Consider the following 14527-nt stretch of genomic DNA (forward strand, 5'->3'; position numbering starts at 1 on the left):
CCTGCCAGTTAATGCATCCTAGCTCTGTTAGTTTCTTGACTTTTAACTCTGTTTTTCCTTCAACAAAAATGTAATTCCCTTTAATAATAAATCAGTACAAAAATTTATTTAAGACAGAATTCCATTTTCAATTAACAGAAAGGGAAGTCCTAATACAGTCTGCAGAAGGAATCTGTGTTTTAAAAAGACACATTCAAATGATTCAAATGGCACATTTTTATTTTTCCCTTTGCCTGGTGTCACTGGCTTGAGTGAGGATGTTGGAACTTTTCTACCCCTGAGATGAGGGTTGGATTGGAACGGCTTACACTGGCAAGTGCCAGTGTTCCGTAGCCGTGCATTTGTGTGCCTTCTGTAAATGATGCACTTCCATAGTGATGCCCATGTCATTCAGGTAGGCAGTCTACATGATCATAATAGGATGACCTTAAAAATCTATGAATGTAAGGAATAAGTTTTGTTTTTAAGTCCATCGTCTACATAGTGTGGGAACTCCGTACAGAATAGATTCCAAGAAACAACCACCATCTGAACGAGTGCCCAAAAAATGAGGAAGGAAGTGAGTGCTCAAACATGCACATGGAAGGATATAAAATGTTCATGAAGTCCCCGTTGCTGTCCAGTGGTGACTAAGCATTTGTTTATTTACAATACATGCCACCATCCGCACCATCCCCCACGATTTGATGAGCAAAATAACAAGCACTGTAGCTAATCAGCTGCTGTAGCGACATTTCCTTCAGCCTCGGGAAACCACAGTTACACAGGCTTAGTTTAAATTTATGAACTGGTAAGCCTGCTTTGCAAAATAGCCCTACCAGTGAGTCAGAACCTAACCACTGGGTCATGATGTAGAGTCACCATCAAGTGTCAAGCCTCAACATTTGGCTGTGTTTGGCTATGTAGTTGCAGTGTTCCAAAGGCACACCTTTGGAATGTCCCCTTGAATCGGTGCATAATGTCACCTGTACCTTGGCTCCAGCACCTCTTGTGGGTCGTCTGCTTCTCACTGGGTCTTCCATGGCTCGGCCCTCCAACCAAGTCACATAAAGTTCAAACCCCTTCTGGGGTAACTGAAAGGTCCAAATATCTGAATAATTCTTCTGTCCCCTTGGGGTACTGAAGTCTTCTACTTCCACTTACAAACCCTGTCTCAAGGCTCTCTCCCACAGGAGCCTACTCTGTTCCCTGTGGGTCTCTTCCACCCATTGTAGGCCCTAACTCAGCCCCCCCCCCCCCGCACCAGCTTCCAGGAGCCTTCACTGCTCCCTGTGGGATTATCTCCATAGGAGAGTCTTGCCTCCTTTTCAATCCCTGAGGCCTACCCCAGGCTCTTCCCAGAAAGAAGGAGGAAACGTCCTGTCTCCTCTTCTCCCCTCAACTGAGCTCAGTGCTGTTTAAGTAGTCCTCTGCCGGTGGCATCAGTCTCATTACACCCAGCTGGGATCACTAATTGTCCCTACATAAACAGATCGGGGTAAGGCTGAGAGGTAACTGCGAGGTCATGGGCCAGGCAGAGCCCAGCTTGCCTTGAAAAGCCAGCCAGCCTGTGAAAGCGGTCTGCTCTTTCTATAGAGGAGAGGAGAGTCATTGCATGACCTATGACTCAAAGGGTTTGTGGAGGGTGGGAAGAACCTGAGCCAGAAAAGGGATTTTTCTCCATCCTTGTTGTATATACGCTTAAGAAGGCAAGAAGGAACCATTGGGACACTTCTAGTTCTTTGTCTCTCCTCTCTCCCAATCAGAAGCACTTCCGAAAGGAATGGTAACTGTGCCAGATTTTTCTTTCTTTCTTTGTATTGCGGTAGTGACACTGAGCTAGATGCTGTACAAATACAGAACAAAGAGATTGTCACTGCCCCAAAGAGCGTACAATCTAAGTAACTGCTTACAGTATCCCCTTTCTTCTTTCAGGATCCTCCTATCCTTCATTCAGAAAACAGGTTTCCCTTTAGTTTTGAAAAAAACACCATGGTGGCGATAGTGCTTTTCATCCCATCTTTAAATAAATCCGTGGGTTTAAAGTGGAGGTGGGCGGAAGGTTCAAAACCCAGATCTAGTTTTACAAACCACAGAAGAGTCTGAGAGATGACATTCTCAAGTGTTTAACATTGTTACTCTTTTGTGCTTTGTAACACAATTCAAGACATATAATACAAAGAAAAGCTGGCTTGTTACATATTTATGCACCATACAGCAAAGGAAACTTTGGTCCATATACAATATATTTGTATTTAAAATCTTCCAGGTATATTTTTAAAGATACAAGTATACATCTATGTGGCTAGTGAAAAATCAACATAGTGTCTTGTTAGACAAATTTTCTAGCTTGCCCAAGGTGGCAGTCATTCTTCTGTTAGGGAATACCACTAATAGTAGTCCTTATAGTTCTTTTGTTAATGGGCGATTAAAATAATTCCAGGCCTATAGAAGTAAATTATTCATAGGACATTTAGATGCATTTCAAATTAATTCATTCCGATCACTGATAGTAAAGGGGTGGCATGTAGAAGTATATGATCATATACTGAAAATGTGATATAACATTGCGAATCATTAATGGTGCTTATCTTGTCACTGTAATCAATGGGAACTCATAAATATTATTTAAGATTGAAGGTTTGATGTGATTTTATATCACCTAGGGCTTGAGCCTACATAGCTGAATGGAAGCTTTGCCATTTCCTTGGATGCACGCAGGATCAAACAGCTAGAGTCTAAAACTGTAATAATTCAGTTAAGAACTGGAATGCAAGAAGGCTTCCAGATCTCTGTAGAAATTGTTCTCTGTAGTAGTCCCAAAGTAACAAGCATAAAATGACTAATAACTGCCAGCAGTGATAGTGGAAATTATTTTCTTTTTAAAAAATGAATATTTAATATGAAATGAAAACCAATACGAAATTAGTTTTTAAAGTAATCCATATTGTACCAGACTAGCAATATAGGTGGCTATTACTTGTAAACCCTGAAATGGTAAACACATGAAATAAAAATGCAGGTTGCATGAAGAAATTAATGAACTAATAAAAAGGCACAATGGGAAACTAGTTTACCTCTAGCCTTCAAGAGAGACTTTTAATTTGAGCTATGTCTCTATTAGGGGTATATGCAACTTCTAGTGTTTGTATTTTTAATCGAGGTTTTTAATGCATATGAATACTATTTATTGGGCCAATATAACATGAGATCTGGTATTTTAGTTCCTGGTTGATAGAAATACAGAGAGAGGACCACATTTTCTCTTTCAGCTACTCAAATGGCTCCCTAAGGCAAAAAGCACATGAAAAAACATTACTATAGATACTAAGGTATTCAGGTTAATATTGGTTTCTGAAGTAACTGAATGCTCAGTCCTAAATCCTTATCGAATTTACAGTTCTTTTCACTCACCATATAAAGCACTGACTTCCATGATTACAGTTAAGTGGGTGTTTCTACTCATGCCTTCCCAATGTGAAATGTAGGACATTTTGTACACATGACAAAGTGTTTTGAGGTGACTTAATTCCAACAAAAATCTCCCATTTTTGGTGGATAATTAGTGTGCTGGTGGCAAGAGGGAAATGGTATAAAATAATGTTCTTTGAATTTGGTTTCTACTGACCTTGCTTATCCACTGAATTTTCTAGGGTTTGAGTCATCTACACCAGCATAAAGTAATTCATCGAGACATCAAGGGACAGAATGTATTGCTGACAGAAAATGCAGAAGTTAAACTGGGTAAGAATGGCATAGAACTTGTGGCAAATGTAAGGAAAGTGTGGGATGAGGTTGGCTGGGAAGATGGAATGAAACTGGTAGAGAGTAAGTAACTGACTTGCCTTCTTTGGGAATGGGGACAGATCAGGTATCTTCTGTGCTTATTGTTTTGTGCTGGACTCATTCAAATGAACTTGGATTTGACTAAATACCATGCACTAAATTATCATCAGATGATAGCAGGCATCCAAATGTAGAAAAATTCACATGCACTGACATCTGCTCGGTTCCACCATCACATTTGGCCCTGTCAGTTGGGTAGTTGTGAACCTGAATGGGGTTTTACACATTCATGATCATCTTTGCATATTGACCCAATCTCGGCATGTTGAAAATTTGTTAGTGTATATTTCTACCCTGACCCTGTTAGATGCCCTTGAGATTTAAACAGAAGATTCCATCTCAATCGCATGTTGGTGCACTGAACAATCAAAATCACAGTCTTATACCCTAATCATTGCACTGTGGTGGTCTTGTTGGTGCTGTGAGCAATAAACTTGAGAGAACCTCAGTCAGAGGAATTATTCTGCACTCCATTTCCAGTGTCACGGGTAACATCACCACCCTCCCATGCCCCAAAACACATCAGTGAAGAGGAAAATATAGGAGACAGTATCCAATTAGTTCACAGAGAGCTTGAGGCTCAGCTGTCCAGCACCAGCACGTTAAAGCTGCACAAGGGCAGCTTAAACTTAAGGTACCTCAGGGATCTTACACAAGTGGAGAATTGGGTAGCAAGTCTCATTCAGTCATGTCATTTCCCTCCCTTTATACAACGAAGGGTGGTTCCAGCTCAGGACACTGTACAGCTGGCTCATCCAGCTTTACACTGGTGGAGGTTCCTTCTCCAAGGGGAAATTCTCTAGTCATTTTAAGTTACTTGGTACAAAGTGAACTTGGTGAACCAGAGAATCCAGCCCAGAATATTTTACCATGGATTAGAAAGATATCACTTGTTGCTTTAGTTTACAGCTCCACACTTAACATTTCCCTATGATCCTTTGTCCTTTAGCTCCTTATGCCTATTGTATTTATGCCATTTCCAGGAAGAGTGTTTCCAGAAAATGGAGCTTTTAAAAACGTATGGCTTTCCTTGACACACATGGAATAGGACAGAACAAAGGCTCTGGTTTGTTTCCGTTCCCAACCTTCTTCTCCATTAGTAAGTGGAGTCATGATCTCTTCTTACTAAACTCTAGTAATGAGGAGCCTGTGCATTTTTCCCAACAATACAGAGAGATCAGATGGCCAAACCCATCCCTGCTAGGACTCCATTGAACTCAGGGGAGTTCAGTCAGGGGTGACTTTGGCCCAATACATACTTTTTCTGAAGACCGAAAATAGTCAGTCTGTATGAACTTAACATGACTTTATTATTTTCCATCTTCATATGTTCCAGCTGAAAAATATCATTCAGTTTTTTCTCTGCCTTACTTATGCTCGTATGGTATTTTTTTATACACAGTGGATTTCGGTGTCAGCGCTCAGCTTGACAGAACAGTGGGTAGAAGAAATACCTTCATTGGAACTCCTTATTGGATGGCTCCTGAAGTCATTGCCTGTGATGAAAATCCTGATGCCACTTATGACTTCAAGGTACCCAATCAAGCATCTTCATGTTTATTTACATGTTGCTACAAATGTAATATTCATGAGGTCTAAAAAATATTCATTAAGGTGTCTGAATTAGTCACGGTATTAAAATGAGCAAAGAGACTCAGAGAGACTATATCGCAGGTTAGACTTTTTTAATCGCCATTGTCACTGTTTGAATTTACAATTCTGATCATAAACATATGAAGAGGACACTTGATCTGATCTTAAATGTTATGTCCCAGTCATAAACATTATTAATATTCAGGATTTTGGCAAAGGATTTGGCAGCTTTTAAAATTTGTAAGTACACAATGAAGTGCAGAAAAGTTCTCTCCTGCATTACAGCAGTCAGATTCCAAGATGTCAGTCTGTTATTAATGTGAATCCTTGTTGTGCTGTTCAAGCATTAAAGATTACTGCAAAAGGTCTTTCTCAATGCTGAATGAGGTATTACGGGCATCCTTTGAACTGTTGTGTTGTGCTGTTCAGCGTAGTGTATTTAAATATTATTCTGTCAAGAGAAGAAGAAGCTGAAATAATAACTTCAAGTCTGCATGTCTGGCTGGCATTCACACAGAGGTCTTATGGTTGTTGCATGTTCAGAAATTTGTGGGACAGTCCCAGTTATCACTGATCTGTGTTATGTCCTGCTCGGCATTCCAATTTTATTTGTGGCCTGATGACATCATGTAACATCATGTAAGTGCCTATGACATTGTCATGGGGATGCAATGTTGCCATTGCCCAAGATCATGCCTCAAGTTAATGGCAGAAGCAGGAATAGAAGCCAGGGATCATGACTCCCAGTTCAAACTAGAAATAGATGGAAGGTCAAATTGGGACTCCTGTACTCGACTTGCCTACAGTAGGACTAACTTAGGCCCAAGTCTCCAAAAGTGTCCGCTAATTCTGGGTGTCTCATTTTTGAATATCTAGCTTGGGGTGGTCAGGACCTGATTTTCAGAAGTGCTGGTCATCTAGAGCTCCAGTACATGTTCATCCCCTTTGAAAACCAGCCCCTTTGTGGCTCAAGCTAGGTTTCCAAAATGAATAAGCAATTTTGAAAAAATAAGTTTAAAGCTTGCTGTGCATTTGCCCATTCCACATCCTATGAGGGCAATGTGAGAAATCATGTTTGGAAAGCGCTGTTAAACCCGCTGAGGCAAGGACTTATAGAAGGCTAGCCACATATTAGTGATATGACTTTCCCATGTGACGATGCAAACATTCCACCATTGTGACACAGCATCACAGCTTTGATCGACGATTACTTTTCCCATAGGGCAAATAAAATATGTATGATGGAGAGCCCAAACATGTCCCCAAAAATCTTGTACATTTCTTCTATTAAAATATGTCAGTCATCAACCTAACAGATTGTTTCCTTGAGAGCAGCTGTCCAGCTTCAGACTTCATCCTGAGGGTTATTTAAATTGGTAATGATATGCACATGTGCAAATAGTTAATTCTCTTTGGTTAACCACTACAACATGCATTTGTTGGAGAGCTGGAGAGTCTGTTTTATAGTAGAGATCATTTAGGGAACTTTTTTTATGTGTAACACACACTAGCTACTATATTGTGTATCTCTGCCGCAAGCATTTTAGTTCAGATTACAAAACTTTATGGGCAGTTGTAATGTTTCTTTAGTTAGTACATATACTGTCTGCCAACTGGTTGACAAATACCTAAGCAGATTTAACCAATTAGCGGACACCCCAATCCTCTAGTTGGTCTTCCTTTATGTGTATGTACATACAGTCTGCACAATACTGTTCCTGGGACACAAACTCAAATCTTCGTGGTTCATAGGCCATAGCTCAACTGAAGAAACCAAGAAGAAGCATCCTTTTACTAACGCTAAGGAGAAGTAGTGAGTTTGCCCCAGCTGGGTCACTCTTTACACATCTCACACTAAGGAACTGGCTTTCCAGGGAGTGACCACTGAACGGCATGGATTTGGTTTCATAGATGTTGGCTCAGGGAAATGTAAATTATACTTCCCTGTGCCCCCCCGAGGATATTCACTCCACAAGAGGGCAGGTGGTGCTGTCACCACCCTCCCCCAGGCATTTCCCCTCTGGGGGAATCAGGTTTGCCCTTTGGCCAGCACTTCAAAGGAGTGGCCCAAAAAGAGACTGCAGGGGGGATTTGCTGAATTGGCATTTCCCCTGGCTTCACTGGCAGGGCTCTTTCCAGCAAGCAGAGCTCCTCCCTTGCAAATCCCCACCCAAGAAGACATTCTGGCTCAGGTACCCTGTGGGTTTCCATCTGCTGAATATATGCTCTTAGGCTAGTAAGTTTGTGGTTCACCTGTATGCCTGATTCTTCCTTTTGAGATGCTCTCTGCTCTCTTGCTTGCTAGCACTAGATAGATTCCTTGTTAAGTTGCATATTCTAAATACAGTATGGAGAGGTTTACAGCCTAAAAAGGAGTCAGTCACTGGAAAGAGCACTTGAAATTCCTTGATATTATTAAAAATCCTGGCTTTATATCTTTATAGCCAACATTTCTTTCCTCAGAAATCCCTGGTGTTTTCCTCCTTCCAAAATAGCTAGGATACTTGATATGCAGCGAGCAGGAACTGGGATCAGAATTCTCCTATTGTCCTCGAGGATCAAATATTCTTAGCAGACTAGATGGTTTTGTCTCTGAAGCTGGCATTGGCTGTTTGTGGATATAAAACAAAAGGCTGATTGCTGCCAACACTCCAAACTGCGGGGTGTTTTCAGAGCTTGTAGTCTGGTGGCCACTGGGTCTGGCTCCCGTCTTAGGTTCACCTCACTACAGCTGAGGCTCTAGCTTTGAAGTGGAGAGAAAAATGCAAATGACAATTTTTTAAAAGGTTGCAAATTGGATCCTACAGATCCCAAATCAGTATAAAGCCAATCGCTTGAGATAACAAATATAAAAGACTGGAATTAGTGGGTAAAAAAAAGGAACTCCACAGACTTAACCCTTTGGGGACAGAAAACTGCTTCCGATCTCGCTGTTTTCTTAGGCAAGGAGAACTTGACTGTGTAATATACAGGATACAACAAATACCTCATAAAAATAAACCACATCACAAAAGGTAAATACAGAACCCACATTGTTGAGGTTTGTTTTTTTCCTAGAGGTTTCTTCTTTTTTGTTGACAGAAATCTTGTCAATATGCTTAGAATCAAAGGAAACGGAGATTGCTTCCTTAACTAAAATGAGATTATTGCAAATGTATTAGTGTGCTTTCTCTTTGCCAGGTGGACTGCAAAGCTTTTCCAATTTTTAAAAAAAACTTTACAAAATCCAAATCCAGTATAAAATGTGTGTTTCCTGCTGTTTTTTTCCTTCCCTTTCAGACCCACAGAGGTCTTTCTGTATCCGTTTCTGTATCTAGTTAAAATCACTTGGCATATTGTTTATAATCTTGGGCACCTGAATACCAGGAGGCTACTGAGAAATTGGAAGGAGTTCAGATAAGAGCAGTAATGATGATGAAGGGATTGTAAGAATTGACCCATGTGGAAAGACTGAGATCGTCAATATGCACTGTATAGCTTGAGTGAACAACAACAAAGGAGGACGTGATGGTCCACAAGAGATTGAAAGGTGTAAATGTCAACAGTGGAGAGGAAGTTTTTAGGGAAGTATAGGGAATTGCAGTTAGGACAACTGGGATGAAATTCCATAAGGGGAAAATATAGGCTGAACAGCAGGAGAAATGTCTTGCCTCTGAAAATTATTAGACTTCAGAATAGTCTCCCAAGGGAGGTGGCAGTGACCTGTCAACTGTGAATCTGAAACTAGGCTGGGCAAAGCTCTAAGAATATCTCAGCATGTCTAGTGGTTGGAGCCCACGAGTAGGAGCCAGGACCCCTTACATTCTAACCCTGGGCTTCCTTCTAACTCTTGTTAGATCAGTAGTTTAAATTCTCTTGCGCTAAATTCAAGAGAATCATAGAATATCAGGGTTGGAAGGGACCTCAGGAGGTCATCTAGTCCAACCCCCTGCTCAAAGCAGGACCAATCCCCAATTTTTGCCCCAGATCCCTAAATGGCCCCCTCAAGGATTGAACTCACAACCCTGGGTTTAGCAGGCCAATGCTCAAACCACTGAGCTAGTCAGCCCACAGCCCGACCCCATTCTACCTCTTTCCCCCTGCCCCCCCCCATTCCTTTCTGCCCTCCCTCGCACTGCGGCCTCAAGACTGGAGAATCTCTGTGCCCCCGCCGTGGCTTCATGGCTGTGTCAAGGAGCAAGAGCTCCTCCCACCCTGAGGCCATGGCAGAGGGAGATTTTTTCAGAGGTGCCAAATTGGCCGGGGTCCCTGGTCACAGGCCCCATGGGCCCATGCAGTAATCCACCACTGATCCCAAAGACAGTTGGGATAACTGACTTCATATCAATGAAGACCAGAAATCATTTTAGTGGACTGCAGTATAGAACCGGATATGCTGAAGGGCACCAGAAGGCAAAGCTGTTGCCAGTGGACCCCTGCTGGAGTAGATGGCTGTACCTGAAAGATTGGTCTTTTCCCCTGCTCTGCAGTGGAGTATATCATCTATAGGAGAGCTCCTCGGGTTTGCTTTAGCTGAGTCCCTTTATGGTGCCAGCTGGCTGCCCACCAACCTCAGCGATGTGTCTGAGGCTATACTTCAAACGAAGGCACTGAAATTAGTCTGTGTTCTGTTTTAATGTATTCGGTACTCGGTTATTAATCATTATACAGCTCTACCTACACAGTGTCTGGAGTAATGAATTACTTAACTTCTGCCAAAAGTAAGTTGTAGCATGGCCACTAAGGAAACTTATCACTTTCTCTCTCTCTCTCATGCATATACATTAATTCTTTCCTGTGTCCTGGTAATTGAAGCATTTTCTCCAGTATACAAGAACTGAAATGTCTTTGAGATTCATTCATGGATCTAAAAGCTTAAATCCAGCACATCAATGACTTCTAGATGCTCTCTAGCACAGGCAGTTGAACACCACTTACAAATGCTTCCTGGTGACTAGCCTGGAATATAAATGTTGTCATTTGAAAATGCAGTGATCCCAGGAGAAGGGATAGGAGAGTTATATCAAGTGAGTTTTCCAAGAAGAAGCTCCCCATTTGCTCTAGGTGTTAGGGAGATCAGTTGCTGAATTCGCCTGCAGAAGGTTGCTGAATTTGCCCTGTGGGCTGCAGAACGTTTCGGAACAGAGTACAAGGAAGCGTATCTGTTTGTTTCTCCTCCCACTGGAGAAACATAGCTCTCCTGTCTCCCGTTTAATCAACAAACCCTAGCTTAGTCCCCTCTTTCTTCTGAATTATCTCAAGACGCTTTATATTTTTAAGCAATCCTAAGCAGCCTGTCCATGGGCACTGCATCAAATCCATTTATAGATAATCTAATTTTAACTAGTGAGCTGGCCACTACCAGTTGGGCACTCTGATTGATACTGTGGGCTATTTACGCCCCTCAGAGCAAGGGTATCAACTGAGCCAGTAGCTCCTAACACTAAAGTCTTGCTAGAAAGAATTAAAAGCATAGCCATGACATTCCACCTTGTTCTGTTGCCCACGAATTGGATGGTGGTGCATGTTGTGAAATTAGTTGCCATAGGGAGGGCTCAGAGGATTGATAGGAGAACATGGAGCCTTTTAACATCAGTTCAAATCCAGCTCAGGTCAGTTGTAACACGAATGCATCCTTGATGACTGTTTAGATTTCTATAGGTCATACTTTGGTGGATCTTAGTCCAGTCCCTCACCAGTAGGGATCATTCCACTTTCTCGATGCGGGCATGAAGGGACCCCTCTACATATACCTCTCACCTCTCCTGTGTGACCACTGATCCACATCACCCCCTCCCCCAGTACCATGCAGAAACCATGGGCTGTATTAGCTTTTCTGGTGCCCTTCCATTGGTGGAGTAAAGGGGTGGCTGATAGTAGAAGACCCATCACTACAAGAAGGATGTGGAAAAATTGGAGAGAGTCCAGCGCAGGGCAATAAAAATGATTAGGGGTCTGGAACACATGACTTATGAGGAGAGGCTGAGGGAACTGGGATTGTTTAGTCTGCAAAAGAGAAGAATGAGGGGGGATTTGATAGCTGCTTTCAACTACCTGAGAGGTGGTTCCAAAGAGGATGGTTCTAGACTATTCTCAGTGGTAGAAGATGACAGAACAAGGAGTAATGGTCTCAAGTTGCAGTGGGAGAGGTTTAGGTTGGATATTAGGAAAAACTTTTTCACTAGGAGGGTGGTGAATGCGTTACCTAGGGAGGTGGTAGAATCTCCTTCCTTAGAAGTTTTTAAGGTCAGGCTTGACAAAGCCCTGGCTGGGATGATTTAATTGGGGATTGGTCCTGCTTTGAGCAGGGGGTTGGACTAGATGACCTCCTGAGGTCCCTTCCAACCCTGATATTCTATGATTCTATGATTCATTGGCCCTGGCAGCACAGTGCCTATGGGACATCTATGCATAGTCCTGGAATTTGGTGGATCCCCTGAGATCTGGGGCTGGACACAATGCTGCTTCTCTGAGGAAGTAGAGCAAAACCTGCCTCCCCTAACAGAGGAACTGGAAGTTTTCCTTCCCCCACACCTTCATCAGGAAAGGGTAAGCAAGGCAGTTTAGATGAAGGGGATAGTCTAAGGGCTGATCTATGCTTAAAAATTTTAGTGCTATAACTATGTTTGTTTGTTAGGGGGTGAACTAATTTTTTTCCCCTGACATAGGTATATCAGTAAAGCCCTAGTGTAAGTCCAGGACTACACAAGGAGCGCTTTGCTGGTATAGCTGTACCAGGATCATGTCCTATTAAAGCACTCCCTCATGGTATAGACACAGTTTATACCAGCACCATTGCTGGTAGAGCTTATTCCAGTCCTCAGCCCCCTTTGTTGGTAGCTCTGACAGACACAGCTATGCCAGCTCAAGTTTATACTGTAGACCTGGCCTAGATTCATTTCTACCAGCACAAAGGTGCCTTATACTGCTATAGCTTATTTCCATTCCTGAATCAGAATAAGCTATGCTGGTATAAACCCTGCTATAATTGTGTCCGCAGCAGAAGGGTTCTGCTGCTTTACTGTACTGGTATAGTCAGAGGCAAAACTTCTGAGTGTAAACAAGTCATTGAGCGGTCCAAATTCCATATCTGGGTCTGCCACACACTGCATATGACCTTGGGCAAGTCACTTCCCCTCTCTCTATCTCAGCTTCCTCATCTGTAACAAGAGGACGGTAGTATGTTACTACATCATGAATACATACAAGATGTTCAGCTACGCCAGTGAAGATGCCTTAAATAAAAAAAGGCATGAACTGGCCATCCGTTCTGATTTAGTCCATCCCCAGGCAAAAATTCCAGTGAGAATTTGGCTTGAATAAGGACATCAGGGTTTGTCCCTCTGTCGACAGAGTACCCCAGGCAATGTGACTGCCATTTTGACTCCTTTCACAAGTATTAAAATGTTTCAAATGTGTTGAAGTAAAAAGGGAGAGGAGAGAAGGTACAGCAGATACCACAGAAGTTGGTATGAATGGTGTGATATCTGAGGAACGGTTTCCACATGTGGAGAAACTGCTTCACCCCCAGGAGAGGGAAAGATCCATAGAGGAGGCTGAATCATATTCAGTTCTTATTTACTCTGTCAGTGTATCTCCGTCTGGAGAGTCCAGAGGTATCCTGTGCTTGCACATCCTACTCTGCCTTGTTCTGTTAGGGCTGCAGGTTAAGGTGCACACAAGTCAGAAGCTGGCAGTACTGGAAGAGGGAGCAGGGTGAAACAGTTCAGCATAGAGTTGCCCAGTGCTGCTGCTGCGGCTGAAATATCATGTGTCTGAGTTTCTGTATTTTTACTCTCAAAAAGATGTATTGCTTTATTATTGAAACATGATCACACTGGATCTTGGGGCTTCCGAGTTCTCATACGGCAATTGTTTTTCAGTCATTCAAACAAAGTTAAAACCACATCTCCACTGGGAATCCTACTCCAAAGCACTGACAATGAAAAAAACATAAAAGAAAATCTTCTGAGCCGGGAGTTCAAGGACTTAGAGAGAGAGAATACAGATCAGACTCTTAGTAATAAAATGGCCCAGACACCCTTTCTGTGGAGTACAGTACTGACACTCCTCCCTCAGAGGACTCTCGGTTGTTACAAGGTTCTTCTGCCCTAGACATTTCTCTGTATTTTGTTTTTCAGAGTGACTTATGGTCTTTGGGGATAACAGCCATCGAGATGGCAGAAGGTGCTCCTCGTAAGTAGATGCGCTGCCTTGGTTGAGTTATTATGACTAAATTGTAACTCGCTCTTATTTGCTAAGCACCAGCCACGCACGCTGTTTTGTACAACAAACTACATTCAAACAGTCCCCGCCTCCAGGAGATGAAAAATCTAAACAAGACTGACAAATGGTGCGCTGGGGAGCCCAGAAGAGGGGGTGACTGTTGCAAACTGAAACAGGAAGGTTTCTAGATGCTATCAGAAGTCCATGTGATCCAGTGGATATAACACTGGAATGGGAGTCAAGAGACCTGGATTCTGTCTCGCTGTCTCACTGACTTGTGATCTTGGGCTTCAATTTCTCCTAGTTAAAATGGGGATTAAAAAATAATTACCCTTCTTTTTAAAGCTCTCTGAGGTGTATGGATGAAAAACATTGTCAATGCGCTGAGTATTATTTCAGTGGCCTTTCTTGTGGCACCAATAACAATGCAAAGGATTTAGCTGATGCATTTAGGTAACTCGTATACCTGTTAAGACTCCTATCAGTTTTATGCTAGGATCTTGTTTGTTAAAAGTAACCAGGGCAGAGATGGTATGGCTTTGGTGGTAAACCACATGGTATGGCTCTGAAGTGCAGCACATACGTGAGCTGTCACCTGCATCAGTGCCTGTCAGTGTGGTTAAACACAAAGCTGCAGGCATACAAACTTCATAGCTAGCCCCTAACTCTAAACCAAAACTCCAGGGTACAGACATCCCCAAAACTTAGGGGAGTTCAGATCTTGGTCCAAGCTTTGCAGCTCCAGCCCATCTCTAGAATCATGCCACTCCTTGGGCTGGAAGGTGCCTCCAGAGGGGTATTTATTCAAATCCCTCTGTGTAGTGGTGTGTTGGAGTTCTTGTTACTTCAGAGAAATCCTGTCTCTAGATTCTCCACCTGCCCCTAACATATGCTCTATCTGTGA

The 14527-nt window shown here is 42.5% G+C and overlaps 1 protein-coding gene across 14 annotated transcripts in view; it reads left to right on the forward strand.

Annotated features, from left to right (window-relative positions):
- The window catches only part of TNIK (TRAF2 and NCK interacting kinase), a 321027-nt gene that overhangs the window by 209819 nt on the left and 96681 nt on the right, over nucleotides 1–14527 (forward strand). For all 14 annotated transcript variants that reach the window (XM_073359382.1, XM_073359394.1, XM_073359393.1 and 11 more), the window contains 3 exons: nucleotides 3633–3723; nucleotides 5228–5358; nucleotides 13539–13593. In XM_073359382.1, coding sequence (XP_073215483.1) covers nucleotides 3633–3723; nucleotides 5228–5358; nucleotides 13539–13593 — 277 coding nt within the window. The remainder of the gene's footprint in view (nucleotides 1–3632; nucleotides 3724–5227; nucleotides 5359–13538; nucleotides 13594–14527) is intronic.

This window comes from Lepidochelys kempii, chromosome 9 (genome assembly GCF_965140265.1).
Source record: "Lepidochelys kempii isolate rLepKem1 chromosome 9, rLepKem1.hap2, whole genome shotgun sequence".
Classification (NCBI taxonomy): Eukaryota; Metazoa; Chordata; order Testudines; family Cheloniidae; genus Lepidochelys; species Lepidochelys kempii.